The sequence below is a fragment of the Andrographis paniculata genome, unplaced genomic scaffold (genome assembly GCF_009805555.1).
Source record: "Andrographis paniculata isolate CXL003 unplaced genomic scaffold, ASM980555v1 Contig34END, whole genome shotgun sequence".
Lineage (NCBI taxonomy): Eukaryota > Viridiplantae > Streptophyta > Magnoliopsida > Lamiales > Acanthaceae > Andrographis > Andrographis paniculata.
Genome location: NW_026137567.1, coordinates 2,952,133 through 2,967,432, shown reverse-complemented (window position 1 = coordinate 2,967,432; position 15,300 = coordinate 2,952,133). Strand labels below are relative to the sequence as shown.

The 15,300-nt window shown below is 33.9% G+C and overlaps 1 protein-coding gene across 2 annotated transcripts; it reads right to left on the bottom strand.

The window, feature by feature from the left end:
* Nucleotides 1-1,091: 1,091 nt before the first annotated feature.
* On the bottom strand, nt 1,092-6,656 carry LOC127248661 (probable inactive receptor kinase At5g10020). Of its 2 annotated transcripts, XM_051271119.1 has the most exons (4): nt 5,424-6,656; nt 3,693-4,205; nt 2,565-3,620; nt 1,092-2,022 (listed from the first exon to the last, which is right to left on the bottom strand). In XM_051271119.1, exons 1-4 carry the CDS (start codon nt 6,349-6,351, stop codon nt 1,445-1,447), a joined length of 3,075 nt encoding a protein of 1,024 aa, XP_051127076.1. In that variant the 5' UTR covers nt 6,352-6,656; the 3' UTR covers nt 1,092-1,444. The 2 variants fall into 2 exon arrangements, with proteins under 2 accessions (XP_051127076.1, XP_051127075.1); XM_051271118.1 differs by having other exon boundaries at nt 2,565-4,205.
* Between the last annotated feature and the right edge of the window lie 8,644 nt (nt 6,657-15,300).

Here is a 15,300-nt window from a genome sequence, read left to right as displayed (position 1 = left end):
ATTTAGCGCAATTTCGTGAAATCACATGTGTATTTTGTGCAATTTAGCATGCTATTTTTGTTATTGTTGTAGATAATTAAAAATCGATCAAAGAGTATAAATGTTGGTTTCCTTTTTGCATTGGAAATCATTATCAATTTATAAAATTGTTCAAATTTCAAATACCCGACCGAAAATAAATAAATAAACTGGCTAAACATTATTAATTGTAATATATATATATATATATATAAATTTTCAATACAACTACTTCAATCTTTTTTATATAAAGACCAGATTGTTATTGTTAGTCAAATTGATCATATCGACATTCAAAATTTATAGAAAATTACATGTAATTTTACTCTACGAAAGTAGTATGTATGTACTATAACATAGTTGAATCAACTTTTAAGTAAACTAACAAGATATATATATATATATATATATATGTATATATTCAGTTCTCATTGTACCTGCATTCATACATAATATGTGTGATGTAGATGTGAACTCAATAGTAGATAATATAAAACCTAAAATACAAACTCATTATTGTTACACAACCAATACCAATGTTTAAACATTTACAACATCATATACGCCATACATATATGCATATGGATTATTCTAATACACTCACATCTCTTTGTAAATGTACATATTGAAAAATAAAACAAAAATCATTAATATGTGATTATTTTCATATTTAGAAGACATGCTTATACATTCCTAATGAAATACATTATTTTTTTCACAAAATATCAAATCAAAACTACGAATGAAAGAAATTCAAACTCTTTACAAAACCAAACAAACCCCACATTATCCAATAAAAATTATATCTATTCCCACGTCAAAAATATAGATATATATTCCAAACTGGCTAACCCAACCAGGGGCCAATTCATTGAAACATACCTCCACTCAACAAACAAAGGCCTCTCAAATTCATGGCAGATTGGCAGGCAGGCACCATTTGGCACTGTAACTGTCTATGAATCTAAACAATTAATTTATTAACAATGGCACAACAATAAACTTAACTAACCTATCTAGATATACATACATGACATGAATATTCCACAAGAAGAAGATAGACAAAGAAGAGGTAAAGGAATCATAGCAAGAATTCTTTGATTTCAATGCTGGAAAACAAATCAGAATCCATAGCAGGATAGAATCAGCAGCAGATGTTTATGCCTAACTAACTACTACGACTACTACTAGTCATCTCATCAATTGATCGATCATCAGCATCCCTTTACACAAAAAAACTCAAAGGGGAACAAACAAACACAGAAGACAAACAAAGCAGCAGCTACCTACGAACGATTAGAAGAATATGATGCAATAGAACCAATCAATACGGAAGAAAGAACCCCAAAAAAAAAAAAAAAAAAGATACGGTTGCACAGAAAGAATTACTTCCAAGACACAAACAAACATGTACAGATAAGAGGTTTCACACAGATATGGCACATAGATCATCCAGGACTTGCCTCATATTCGGCCTTTCGTTGGCCGGGAGAATGCACCTTAATGATACAGCCAGCACATCATCCATTGCTTTGGTGTGCTCTTCTCCGCCAGCAATATCTCTGTCAATGCAATCCATTCCACGCCCTTCTTGGTCGCAGAGGCGTACCCAATCTGTAAGATCGACCGCACCAGATTGGCCGGATATAATGTCACCAGCACTTCTTCGGGTCAACAGTTCCATAAGGATCACACCAAATGCGTACACATCCGCCTTGAATGAGGGCAATGGTTTGGCTGCAGTAGCAAGTTCAGGGGCACGGTAGCCGAGAGCCCCCAGGTTCAGTATCTGTTCTGCAATGCCTGAAGGCGTCATCAGGCGGTGGAGACCATAGTCAGTAAGCTGGACTCTATATTCATCACCCTCCAAGATTACATTTGTTGGCTTCAGGTTTCCATGAGGAAGGCCTCTCTCATGGAGGAACACGAGACAACGAGCAACATCGACAGCAACTTTCAACCTTTGGTTGAATGATAACAGGGAATATCTCCGAGGAGTCGTCTCTGCGCAAATATATAATTGTAAACATTCCATAAATGAAACTTCAAAAAATTGATTTCTACAGCAGCATTTGTTTGTCAAGTCAAACTCATTATTTTCCATCTCGTGGCTGCCGAGGATTAAAATGCAGAATTTATCAACACTATTTAACTAGAATCTTTGCTTTGGGGCGGGCTATCACAGTTCTGGTTGATCAAGACGTGTCAACAGAGGTTTAGTCTAGCTCGGAGAGGAAGGCCATGCCCAAAACTTTAATATATCACAATAGGTGAGAATCAAACTAATCTTTCCTTAGCATTACCCATACCAACTAACTACCCCAAAACTAGGAATCAGTAATTACAAAAATCGAAACAGAATTCTAGAATAATTTATTCACATCGAAACTTCGACAAAAGATATGCTAAAATACTTCCATGGGCTAATGCATCCAAATAGACGGAAAAACTACTCTTACAGCTACATCTTTTTCAGAAAAGAAGACAATAAATTAATAATCATCATAAAGAAAATGTATCGTTTAAGTACAGTCAAGTGTCCTTACCGTAAAGATGCAAAGCCAGGCTATCACCCAATACATAATCCGCTAGAATGAGCCTTTCCTGCTCTCTTGGTCCCCAATAATAGGCACGAATCAAAACTATATTTGGATGTCTAAAAGATGCAAGCTTTTTTATCTCCTTCGAAAAATCTTTCTTGTTTTTGACCAAGCCAACTCTCATCCATTTAACAGTAAGCATATGCCCATTGTCAAGGGTGGCCTTGTACAACGTGCCATGGCTACTTCTGCCAAGTACTTCTGCTGGAGCTCGAGATAACTCCTCAGCAGTAAATGCAAGCGATGCATCCAAGAAAAAGAGTTCCCCTGCCAGCCGATCTGGTGAATACACATCGAGTCTGACAGGAGTTTCAATTGTGTCAATAAAATGAGGTGAGGATGCTATTGGAGACCCTGGGGATGATCTCCTTCCAGATGTTGTCGGATGATTGTCCTGGTGACTAGGATTTAAGGACGAGACACCAGATTCAACTCCCTCAGTGGATATATGCTGTACAGTTTCTGTACCAGACTCGATTTGCCCTGACAATGATCTTGAGTTTGGAGTCAGTAAATGATCATTAGAAAAGCTTAGTGAAGTTGGAGGTGGCTCTGCACCGCTATGAAAATAACGACCAAACCTTCCTGCTTTGATATCATTACCAGCAGTTTGACCACAGAATCCCCTGCTTACATGGAAATCTTGCGGCCGTGCACGGTGATAAGCAAATAGAACGAAAACAATAATAACAGCAGCAACAACTGATGCAACAATAATAGCTATTTTGACGCTAGACTGGTAATGACCTTTTTCGCCAGCATTGATGCCACTCCCATGATTACCATATGGCGACAGACGGAATTGAAGTCCATCGTTACCAGGTCTATAAGAAAATTGAGGAATATTATTTTCAGGAACTTTTCCAGATAAATCATTGTAAGCGACATCCAACACCTTCAGATTTGACGGCAGTCTATCAGGAATATGACCATTGAACTTGTTGTGTGACAAATCAAGGACCTCCAGAGCAGTAAGTTTGCCTAATTCATTTGGTAGCGGCCCTGACAAATTATTTCTTGAAACATTCAAAACCTTGAGCCTACCCCAGTTACCTATATCAGAAGGTAACTCACCTGTCAAGACATTATTTGAAAGGTCTAAAGTTTCCATTGGTGGAACAGTAGGAAGAACCAACAACTCGCTAGTATGGGCGCGTTCAAGAGGAATTGCTCCAGTCAACTTATTCCTCGACAAGTTCAAATTTGTTATGGCCACTGAAGTAAAGAAGCTAAATGGGATTGCACCATCGAGTCTGTTGCCACTCAGATCAACTGTAGAAAGCTTTGGGTAAGACCCCAGAGTCGGGGGTAATGCACCCTCCAAGGAATTATTTCTAATGCTGAGAAATGTCAATCTTTGAAACTGCGTCATATTTGGAATCATTCCTTTCAGGTCATTGGAACCCAAATCAATAATTTCTAAATTCCTATTCCATTTCACCAGGACAGACAGGTCATCTTGTAGGTGATTTCTGCTAAGATCAACAACAAGACAATTTCCCAATGACGATGGCAATAAGCCCGATATGGAATTTGATGACATGTTGAGGCTGACCAAAGTAGTTGAGTTGATTTCTGGAATGGGGCCTGAAAATGGACATGAAGAATGTTGTGTCATATGGATATTTTTCGACATAGTTCAAAATGAATCTTTACAGGCCAAGAGCCCGAATGACTGGGAAAAATCTACAATCTCCATATGGAAGCAGTCACTGCATAATCAAGCTATATGCATCTCGAATTGAATTCATAGCAGCATGCACATAGAAATCCACAAATAGAAAAATAATTAGGTGATGTAACAGCAATGCTATATATCAATTATGTCAAGGATAGGAGTTGCTAATTCTGACAGCAGCATTATCCTGACAGTAGAATTAAACAGTAGTTTAATGTGAATGGAGCACACAACACATAATGCAGACATTAAAGATCTAGCATAGAGCTGACTACAAGATTCTAGAGGTTCTTTTTCCAGAATTTCTCTAGACCTTTAGCAGTATTAGCTTGGAAAAAACAGAAAGCAAATAAATTGATCCAATTAATTAAGAAGATTGACCATTTGAACTAAACAAACTATACTACTAGATCAGTTTAAGTAGCTCTAACCACCTTTACAACCATTGAAAAGAAGAAATATATATATGTGAATAGTAAAACTAAAAGGAACTTGGTTACTGCCTGATGGAGTGCATCCCCAACCCCCACATACCCATGCACCAAGCCACCAACAATGGCAATAGAGTATATGCTGCCAAGGGAAATGCCATCCAAGTGAATATTTCATACATGATGCTCAACTATATTCCGAAAAAATCAAACCATGCACAATTTCACGCAGATAGTCAGACTAAACAATTTGACATGTGTCGCAGGCAATAGAGCATTGCCTACTGCCTTTTTCGTGGTTCTTATGTCCTAAGGTAGAATAAAACCTATCGTGGCACACAATAATTGGTTGAGAGGGGCTTTATTTCTTCAGATACTTTCCACGATACATTCAGCCAATGCCAGAGAGGTTTTAAGTCGTAAGGACTAAAAAATATAAGAAAATTGGTGACTTGTAGACAACTAATTAACAAAATGTGCTTCCGCAATCAACCCCCCACATCATTAATAACACGTCTCCGCAAAATTGGCGAAGAAATCTAATTGGTCCATTAAGCCTTTTCCATATAGGACACCACATATAATCCGTAATTGCAGACATCCTATGTCGATCGAAGACAGCATAAGATCTTACAGTGGATAGTATTACTAAAAGTCACAAAATTATCGAATCTACAGAAATAATCAACACCTTACCTGAAAATCCATTGACACTGAGATCCAAATCCACCAGTGGAACAGACCCCTGCAAGAGGCCCGCTGGTATAGACCCAAACAGTTGATTACTTCCAAGCCTCAGAACCTGCAGATTTGGCAACTGCCCAAAATCTGGCAGCTGACCACCAACGCCGGTACCACCCAAATCCAAAACATTCAAGTTCCTAAACATCTTGAGAACGTCACTCCCCCAAAACTGACCCTCTAAACGATTTCCCCTCAAATTTACATACTTCACAGTATTAGCCAAACTAGAGAGGTTTTCAGCGTAGAATTCTATCGAGCCTGAAAACTCATTCAGGCTTAAATCCAAGTATTCCACATTCCGCAGCTCAGGAATCAACTGCTGTACATCCCCATGCAGTTTATTCGAATGCAAATCCAACACTTTTAGCTGCTGTAAGTTGCGAATTCCCGAAGGAAACCCTCCAGTGAAGTCATTATTCGAGAAATTCACATAGCGCAAATTCCAAAGATTATGAAATTTCGCAGGAATAGGACCGTAGAATTTATTGTCAGATAGATCAATTACTTGGAGAGAGGACATTTCACCGAGCGTAGGCACAAGGCGGCCCGTCATCGAATTCCCGGCCAGGGTTAGGTTCTGCAACGACTTGAGCTGAAGGAGAGTACTGAATTTCAGGTCCCCAACGAGGCCGAGCCCGTCAAGCGCAATGGCGACCACGGCGGACAACGAGGAGTCGCAAACAATCCCCCGGAAGTCAGCGGGGCAGGCGGAGGCGTTCCTGGGTGGAACCCAAGTGGAGAAGATTTGGTTGGTGGGATCAGATTTGATTCCCTTTCGGAACTCCAGAAGTGACCGAACCTCCACATCGGAGGCGGAGCCACGGTGATGGACCAACACTAGGAGACAGGCGGCGTAAAAGGCGAAGGCAACGAGCGTCATTTCCGGCGGCTATGGGCGAGGCATCTGGCGGAGGAGGAGCTGGAAACACCCGTTGTGGAAATTAGGGTTTATTATAATAGGGGAAAATAGGGAAGATGAGTTGTTGGTCTTTGGACTGGACTCACTGCATATCTGTATCTGTATGTATAGATATATATATGTATGTATGTATAGATGGTGTGTGGCTGTGTGCTGGACTGAGTTTTCTTCTCAGTGTTGGTGTGTGAGAGAGAGAGAGAGAGAGAGGAAGAGAGAGAAGAAGAAGACTGTGTGAGGAGGGTGGAGAGAGAGTAGGGTTTTTTTTATATGGGAAATGAGCTGTAAGTGAAAATGAGGGCAAAAGGTCGAGGAAATGGAACAAGTTTTGTTCCTCTGCTGGGCCCCACTCATTCTTTTTTATTTTTCTTTGCCTACTACGCTTTTCATGATCCAAAATTGTTTGTTTGGATCTCGTCTACTTGTGTTTTACAAATTTTAGTTAGATATAATATACTAAAGTAAATAAAATTATAAATAATGAGAATTTATTAAAAAATAATAAGTTTTATATGGTTATTTGAAAATCAAAATTAATTAAAAATATAATTAGAAATGTCGTGACTTGAATAAATCAATTTAGAATTTGTTTGGATTGATTTAAAAAATAAAACCAAACCATAAATGTAGGGTGTGTTTCGTTCTGTGAAATGGATAGATAATTGTATAAAGAATATAAAAATAATAAATATATATAAATATTTTTGAAAAAATATATTGTAAAAAAAACAAACAAACCTGTAGAATTGATTGAATTTGAAAGTGTTCGAGAAATAGCTTTGAAAATTTTTAATTTATTAAAGAATTTTTTTATTATTATTATTATTATTATTTTTTACTCTCTCATTTATATATATATATATATATTAATATATATTCTATTTGTCCACTTATAAAAATAAATATTTTTTACGGAGTTCAATAAATATTGTATTTTCAACAATAATTGATAATTTTGATAATATTGATGTAAATAAGTATAAATATAAATGTAAATATATTTGTAATAATATTTCATATGATGCATACATATTAAAAAAGAAATAGATCTTTTGGATTTGAACAACTAAAAATAGCAAAATGTATATAAGGTGATAGAATGAAATATTTGATTACATTATTTATTATTTATTTTAATATATTTTTTATTAGTAAGTTATGAATTTTTTTTATAAAGTTAAAGGAATTGAAATTATTATTTTTTATACAAAAATTATTTTAGTTGTAAAACAAATAAAAATTATTAATTTATTTTATAGTATATATACTTCTTTTATCACAAAATTTTTATATTTCTTCAGTTCCATAACAATTGACATTTTCTCATTTTTATCTATCTCATAAATATATTTCTATGTTGGATAAATTACTAAATTAAAACATATTTAACAAATACAAATCAATTTAGTTAATTATATAACATATAACATCGTAAATCATATAAAATTCACTCAAAATTCATTTATTTATATCACTTTTTAAGAAAAATAAAAGTAAATTATATAACTCTCTCTTCTATTTGAGTAAAAATGGACAAAAAATTCTATTTCATTTATTGCGTATAACTCTCTTGTGTTAATGTAAAATTTGCACGAAACACCTTCATTATCTAAAGTGATGTTTGATTCTTTATAAAGAATCTAATTTACTCAAGTTTTATACAAATAAAAAAACATAAATATCTTAAATATTTTTTTTAAGTAAAATAAATAAATAAATAATTGATTAATCATTTTTATAATTTTTGTAAAAAACAGATAACAATTTGTCTTAGAAAAACTATAAAGTTGATTGATCAATTATTACAATGATGTGTTATATAATTTATCCAAAAATAAATATTTTTATCTAAATTTAAAACTCCATCTCTTTTATAAAATTAGTTTATTTTAATTATAAATAAATAAAAATATTTTTTAATTTACTTTGTATTATAGAAAATCTTATTCTCTATCCGATAAGATCCATATTGCATATATTTTTTATTGCCATATCACTTTTAAGATATTTAAATACATTTCTAATGTTTTTAATCATATATATTAAATTTATTTCAAAACTATTAATACTATTAATTACATAAAAAAATAATAAAATAATATCATAATTCATTATTATTAACCGATTAAACATTATTTTCTTAAATAGCTTATCACTAATGAAATTAGTCAATTATCTTGAAAGGGAAGAAGTATTAAAGATGAATAAGATAGAATAAATTTACTTGAAAGAATAAAAATAAAAAAAGTAATTAATTAAAAATTAGCATAATAAAAATGCATACACAAATGATTCTTTTATATTTACATTATTTTTAATTAAAAAAAATTATAATTTTCAATAAAAATATTTATTTCTTAATAAAATATCTAAAAATAATAAAAGTAAATATTTTTATAATTCTTATATCTTAAAAAAATATAAATAAATAAAAAATATACACTATCGAATTTGTATGTCATACTTATTTATAGGTCTCTATCTTTATAATGAATAAAAATGCTATTTTGAGTCGTCCACAAAATTTTCTCATATGGTATCAAAGTCTACTTTTTTCCGGAAGTAAACACAACCTACTAACTCATGTTTATCTAGGTACATCAACTTGAAATGTACTCGAAAGTTTCTTAATTTTGAGATTTTAGCTGTAGTTTTTAGTCTTTATTTTAATTCTATTTTGAGTATTGATTTTGATTTTGTCCAAGTTTGAAATCATGTATGTGAATTTATCTATTACAATTTTTCAGATTCATATTTCCAACTACGTTGAGAGTTCCGTTGTTTCCGACTCCACTAAAAATCTCGTTGTTTCCGACTTTAGTGAGTGTCCCATCATTTCCGACTAAGTTGAGAGTCTCGTTGTTTCTGACTCTAATTCAGTTGAGAACCCTACTTATTCTGACACGGTGGACGATTGTGGCCACATCATCTTCGATCTCTCTTTGCAAACCAAGTTATTTCGTCGAAATCACTTGAGTTTGAATGAGCATATTGATATACTTTAGTTATTTAGTTTTAGATTGAATTTAGTTGTTTTAGATTTGATTTTATCTATTTGATTAGATTGTTATAATTGGAGTCTACCGAATCTATATGTCATGCCTATTTATAGGTCTCTATCTTCATTATAAATATCAATGTTATTTTTGAGTCGTCTGCAAAATTTGTTATCACTGGCTCAAACAACAGAGAAGCAATGTCTCCTCCAATAGTTTCCAAGTTCAAATCTCTGAACAACTTTTGCATCTCCTCCAAAAACCTCCAAACTACAACGGCAGCAAGCTTTCAACGGAGTCGGCAGCAACTTCCAAAACAAAAACAGCTCCTTCGGTCAACTTCGAACAGTTAACATGGACCAAGGTTGCCTTTTTTTTCTTTTTATTATTATTATTATTATTTTTATAACGTAGAAACCCACAACCGCTAGCAGAAAGTGTGCACTGGGTAAAAACCTCCGGTTAAACTTAATACCCTGCAAACTAGGTCCAACAAGGTGAGTCACACTAGGCGAACCATGTATGACAGGTGGACTTGGAGGTGTCAGGTTTGGATAGGACAACTTTCAGCTGTGTGAAATAACCTATTGTAACCACTTATCAAGGGGAGTTCGAATGAAACTTTAAGACAAGATACCCATAGAGAACAACCGATAAAAAAAAAAAAAAAAAAAACTTTGATTTCTCACTGAAAACACCCGAACAGAACTAGAATCGTTTATGGGAATCACTTTATTTCTCCTCTCAACTAACACCACATGGTTGGATCCTAATAATCAACATAACCATCTAACAATCTCTAATTTTTTATTATCGAAGGACGAGACGAATTAGGAAACGAAGGGTCAGAAATCCCAAGAATCTGAACTTATTTTTAGTTGTCATTTAACCAACTCCCACTTATATACATACTACACTTATCTACACCAATGAATTTCATCCTTGTCTTTTGTCAAACAAATCGATGGCTCCTTGCATGATAGCGGCGGTTCCAGACGACTACTCCGAAACAGCTCCGTCAAACATCAAACTCCAACGGACAACATCTATCTCCTCAAGAAAAGATTGGAGGTAACTAGATCTCCTCTGGAACAACATCAAACTCCTTCAAAACAACGTTTTCTTCGTCCGGTAAGGGATGACCTGATGGTGCGGAGGTTGCACTTGTGACCGTGATGTAATACCCCAATTTTGGAGTGTATAAAATAATATTATTATAGCAAATAAATATTTTTATAATATTTTAGAATCAAAAAATTAATACTCTGGAATAAATTTTATTCTTATTTTATATATTGATTATGATTGAAAAGACTGTTAAACGAATAAATATCGATAAACATAAATATAATATAATATATAATATATAATATATAATAATAATATAATAATAATAATAAAGGTAACGATGATGAAGATAATATTTATAATATATATAATAATAATAATAATATAATTATATATATATACACAAACTCAAGCCTTACCTGCGAAGGACGACCAAACCAGAAGAACACGAAGGAGAAAGAATAGAAAGAAGAAAAGAAAGAAAGAAAAAGATTTAGTCGTTCGATTTCGATTCCAACTTTGGTATTGTATTATTTGTTATACGTAGAATTTAATTATGGATTTTAATATGCATTTCGATATTGGGAATATTAAATTAGAAATTCTTAAAAAATTCATAACTGACTATTTGTTTATTTGATCGACGAATTTCTTTAGCTAATAGCCTATTCGTAGTCCTAGTATTATATTATGAGAATTTCGTATCGATCCAAGCTGAATTGAAAACGGCAGTGTATTGCACCTGCCTGTTTATTCATATCTTTAAGTATTTTTATTTAATAATCGAGCGATATAAATAGTATGAGGTATAAGAGTTTTATAGCTATAATATCGTATTCTACTAAATATAAAAGTTTGAAACCCAACGAGTTAATTATAGAAATTAGCTTTTGAATAAGCAGGTAGCTCCTATGAATAAGCATATAGCTCAGCTGAATTGAATAAATAATGGAACAGGTGTACGTTGGAAGAGATTTGGGTGAAATTGCGAAAGTTAGGGAGTGTCGACAAGAGGTAAGTAGTAGGGAATTAAATCTAATTTTAAGAAATTAGGTATACATGTTGCATGCGATTTTGATTAATATGTTAATGTGATATTATGTGAATCATTTTGTTGCATGTATATATTTATATATATGTGTGTGCGTATGCATATGGGAGACTTCACGGTTTATGATATTTGATATACGTATTTGATCGCATTGGTGAATTTATGAAAAGGAGGACAGGTGAGCTGTCTCACATGCCCTTTTCGGTAAATTCACTTATTTGGCATGTTGCACACATATTGCACAGTTTATCGGATATGATTTATGGATCTATCGTCTAGTCGCCGTGTGCGGTAGTGCTAGGCGAGGGCATTATCTGGGGTTAGGATATTCGACTCCGATGTACCGTAACACTTTGGCGATAGTGGGCGATAGTAGTCGGACAACTGGGTGACTTAGTCGCACGGTCATTCAGGGATTAGACCCATGATAGTTGAGACGTATTTTGGTCTAATCATTCGTGTTCGGTGTTGTTCCACTCATTGGAGTAGCTACTAGTGAGGTCTACCGGTAGTTTAGGATCATATGCCAAACTCCAGACGTGATCCCGTTAGGGCGCGCGAGGAGGAGTAGAGTTTCCGGGTTTCCCTTGGGTGATTCCAGGTTGCACGGATTCTACTACATTACACGGGATAGGGCTAGTCAGCGGGGGTCCTATCTTCGCTATCACGGACTATGGGGCGTCTTGTGGTTAATAGCGACAACGTTCGGCTATCCATGTATTGATTGGGGGAGTGGTATGGTGGGTATATGGAAGTGACCGGATGACCGTTATATTATTATGGGTTTATCAGGTCCTTCCTTGAGCCGAGGATTTTCCCGCTATTTATTGATGATGGTCTAGTGAGCTTGTTATTACGGGGCCGAGGGTATTCCGGCTGCTCACTTAAACAGATGTAGTGAGCCTATGATTATGGAGCCGAGGTTATTCCAACTGCTCACTTTGGCGGATATATATATGTGGATGTGCATTGTTGTCGAGTTTGATATCTGCATTGCATCATTTCAGTATTGGCATGACATGACACGTATTTTATGATTAACGGGAATTAGACTTTATTTTAAAAAAGGTATGAAATGACATATTTCACGTTAGTTCTTAAAATGGATTTAATTCTAGACTACTTTTAAGAAAATATTTGTTTCAGGTATGCATGGCACATCCGAGACAGGGGACGTCTCGAAATATAGAAAGATGGGCTGAGTGAGTGAACTTACGTCTATTGTATTATATATAAATTTTTAACCGGAAAAACCTCTTGTTATGGGGTGTGTTTTGTAAATATTTATAAATCAGATTCTGTTATATAATAATGCGCTTTTATGGTAATTTTAGCCTTAACACTGTATTGTGGGGCCCGAAGTAGGAGGTGACGACCTCATGATACAGTGTGGCGGTAGCATTTCCAGTATGAGCCAACTGGGGGTGTTACACGTGAGGTCATGAATTCAAACTCCCAACGCCTCAGGTCACCTGCCACACATGGTTCGCCTAGTATGACTTGTCTGTCGGGTCTAGTTTGCAGGGTATTAGGTTCGGCCGAGAGTTTACCCAGTGCGTACTTTCGGATAGCGGCTGCGGATTCCTACGTCATAAAAAAAAAATGGAACAACAACAACAATGTTTTCTTCTCCGAATTGTTTGAATAGTGGAGAAGCAACATCTCCTCCGATAGCATCTAACCTTATTTCATCAGTGTTGACGAATTCGATCTGCAAATTGACGGGGTTTTGTGTTCTTCAAGCCTACGGCACAACTCCTCTTGAGAACATCGGTAGGGTTTATGCCCTTACTATCACGTTGAGATATGGAAAGTAATGGATGTTGCGTGTAGACCTGGGATCACAATCCCAATTTATATCTCTTATTATTAATTGGTCTCATCACTCAATTAATAAATTACCGGGTTTCTGCACATAGGAGACCCGTACTTACTAAATACACTTAAGCCCAATAAATTTAATAGATCACTTAATATAGTCAAATAATTACATTTAGGTATTTAACGCACAATTGAATTTTTAATCCAACAAAAAATGCTTCGATTTCTCATTAGAATAACTCACAAAGAATAGTCTATCACCTGAAACACCCAAACCTCACCGAAATTGTTCTATTGAAATTGCCCTCTGCCTTACTGATGTGACCATCATGAGAGCTACTAAATCATCAATTATCCTAGCTGAAATGAATGCCCAGAGCCGAGTACAAAAGATTCAAATGGCTATGTTTTTCTCGGACAATCGTACCATGGATTCCATAATCGAAGAGACTGTCAAATATAGACCAGCTATGGAGTATTATAAGTTTGATTCTCCAATCACTTAATCATCCCGTGATCATCATTAGAAGATTCGAGACTACCAACCAAAACTGCCAACAAAGAATATCAATAATTATGGAAGGAGTCCAAGTTTCCATATTACCTATTACCTTTTATTTTTCTATTTATTTTTAGGAAATAGAATTATACACTTTAATCATATTTTAAATTTCATAATTTATATTTTTTAATATTAATTATACTATTTAGTTATCTTAATCTTAATTATACTTTTTAGTTATCTTGATCTTAATCTATAATTAGTTTTATTATACAATAATTATTTTTACTAATATACTTCTTAATTACTTATTAATTACTACATTCGTCCGACTCTAAGGGTCTCATTTATTTTTTGCGTATTGATATTTGAATATTAATTATTATATCAAAATGTAGTACAAATTAAGAAAAAAATTATAAAAATACTTCCATCCGTGTCTTATAATACTAATAAAAAAGCATTTGTATAAAAAAATATACAAATATAAGAATATTTTTAATACTAAATACAATAATACAAAAGGTAAATGTGACCCTTAGAGGCGGATGGAGATAGTATATTTTACTTAAATTATCGTATTTATAGTAAACTGGATGTATAAGGTTGGACAGAGGGAGTATAATTTATTACAACATATGTTGTCTTATTAGATATTGTATGTTGTATTATAACATAGTATAGATTGTATTATAAATATGTTATTTACTTGTATTATATACGTTGATCCAGTCAATTCAACACTATACTTATTTGACCGGATTAGCATGGGATTCATGCGGAACTTGAACGGTTTATTCAAAATGATCAAGCGAAAAGTAAATCCATTTTATTTTTACTTGCAACTAAACAAAATTTGCATGGTTAATTTGAAAAGAAAAACGGACAAACTAGCAATATTTTCATATAAATCCGAAGTCATTTTGGGCCTTAAAACCCCTAAATGTTAAAGAAATATAAACCATTTAGATGAGGAATTGAACAAAATTCGTGGGATTCATCCGAAATGAGCATTAGAACCAACTAGCAATTTTTTTTGTTATCCGAGGTTGTTTAAGGGTTTAAAAAGGCTAAAACACTAAAAATACATTAATTATTTTTAGACTCGGAATTGGATAATTATCACTTAATTTTTAATTGTAACACTGACAAAATATACTCACAAATATCACTTTTTTTTTTATCATCTGATTGCTCATCAGTTTACTGCGGTTAAAATTAAGCATGCTTGTCGCATAGTACATGCATCACGTGTGACACATGCCATTGCGGTGGCGTGAGTGTGATTGTGCTATTGATGACAAATATTGTAAAAAATGTAACACATGAGATATATTTTGTCATTGTGACAATTAAAATACAAAAGTGATAATTGACTATAAATATAAAATATTTATTGCAATTTTCTCAAAAAATATTTAACTATATTTATAAAGTACATATTTAATGGACCAAAAAAAATTGAACAGCGGAGT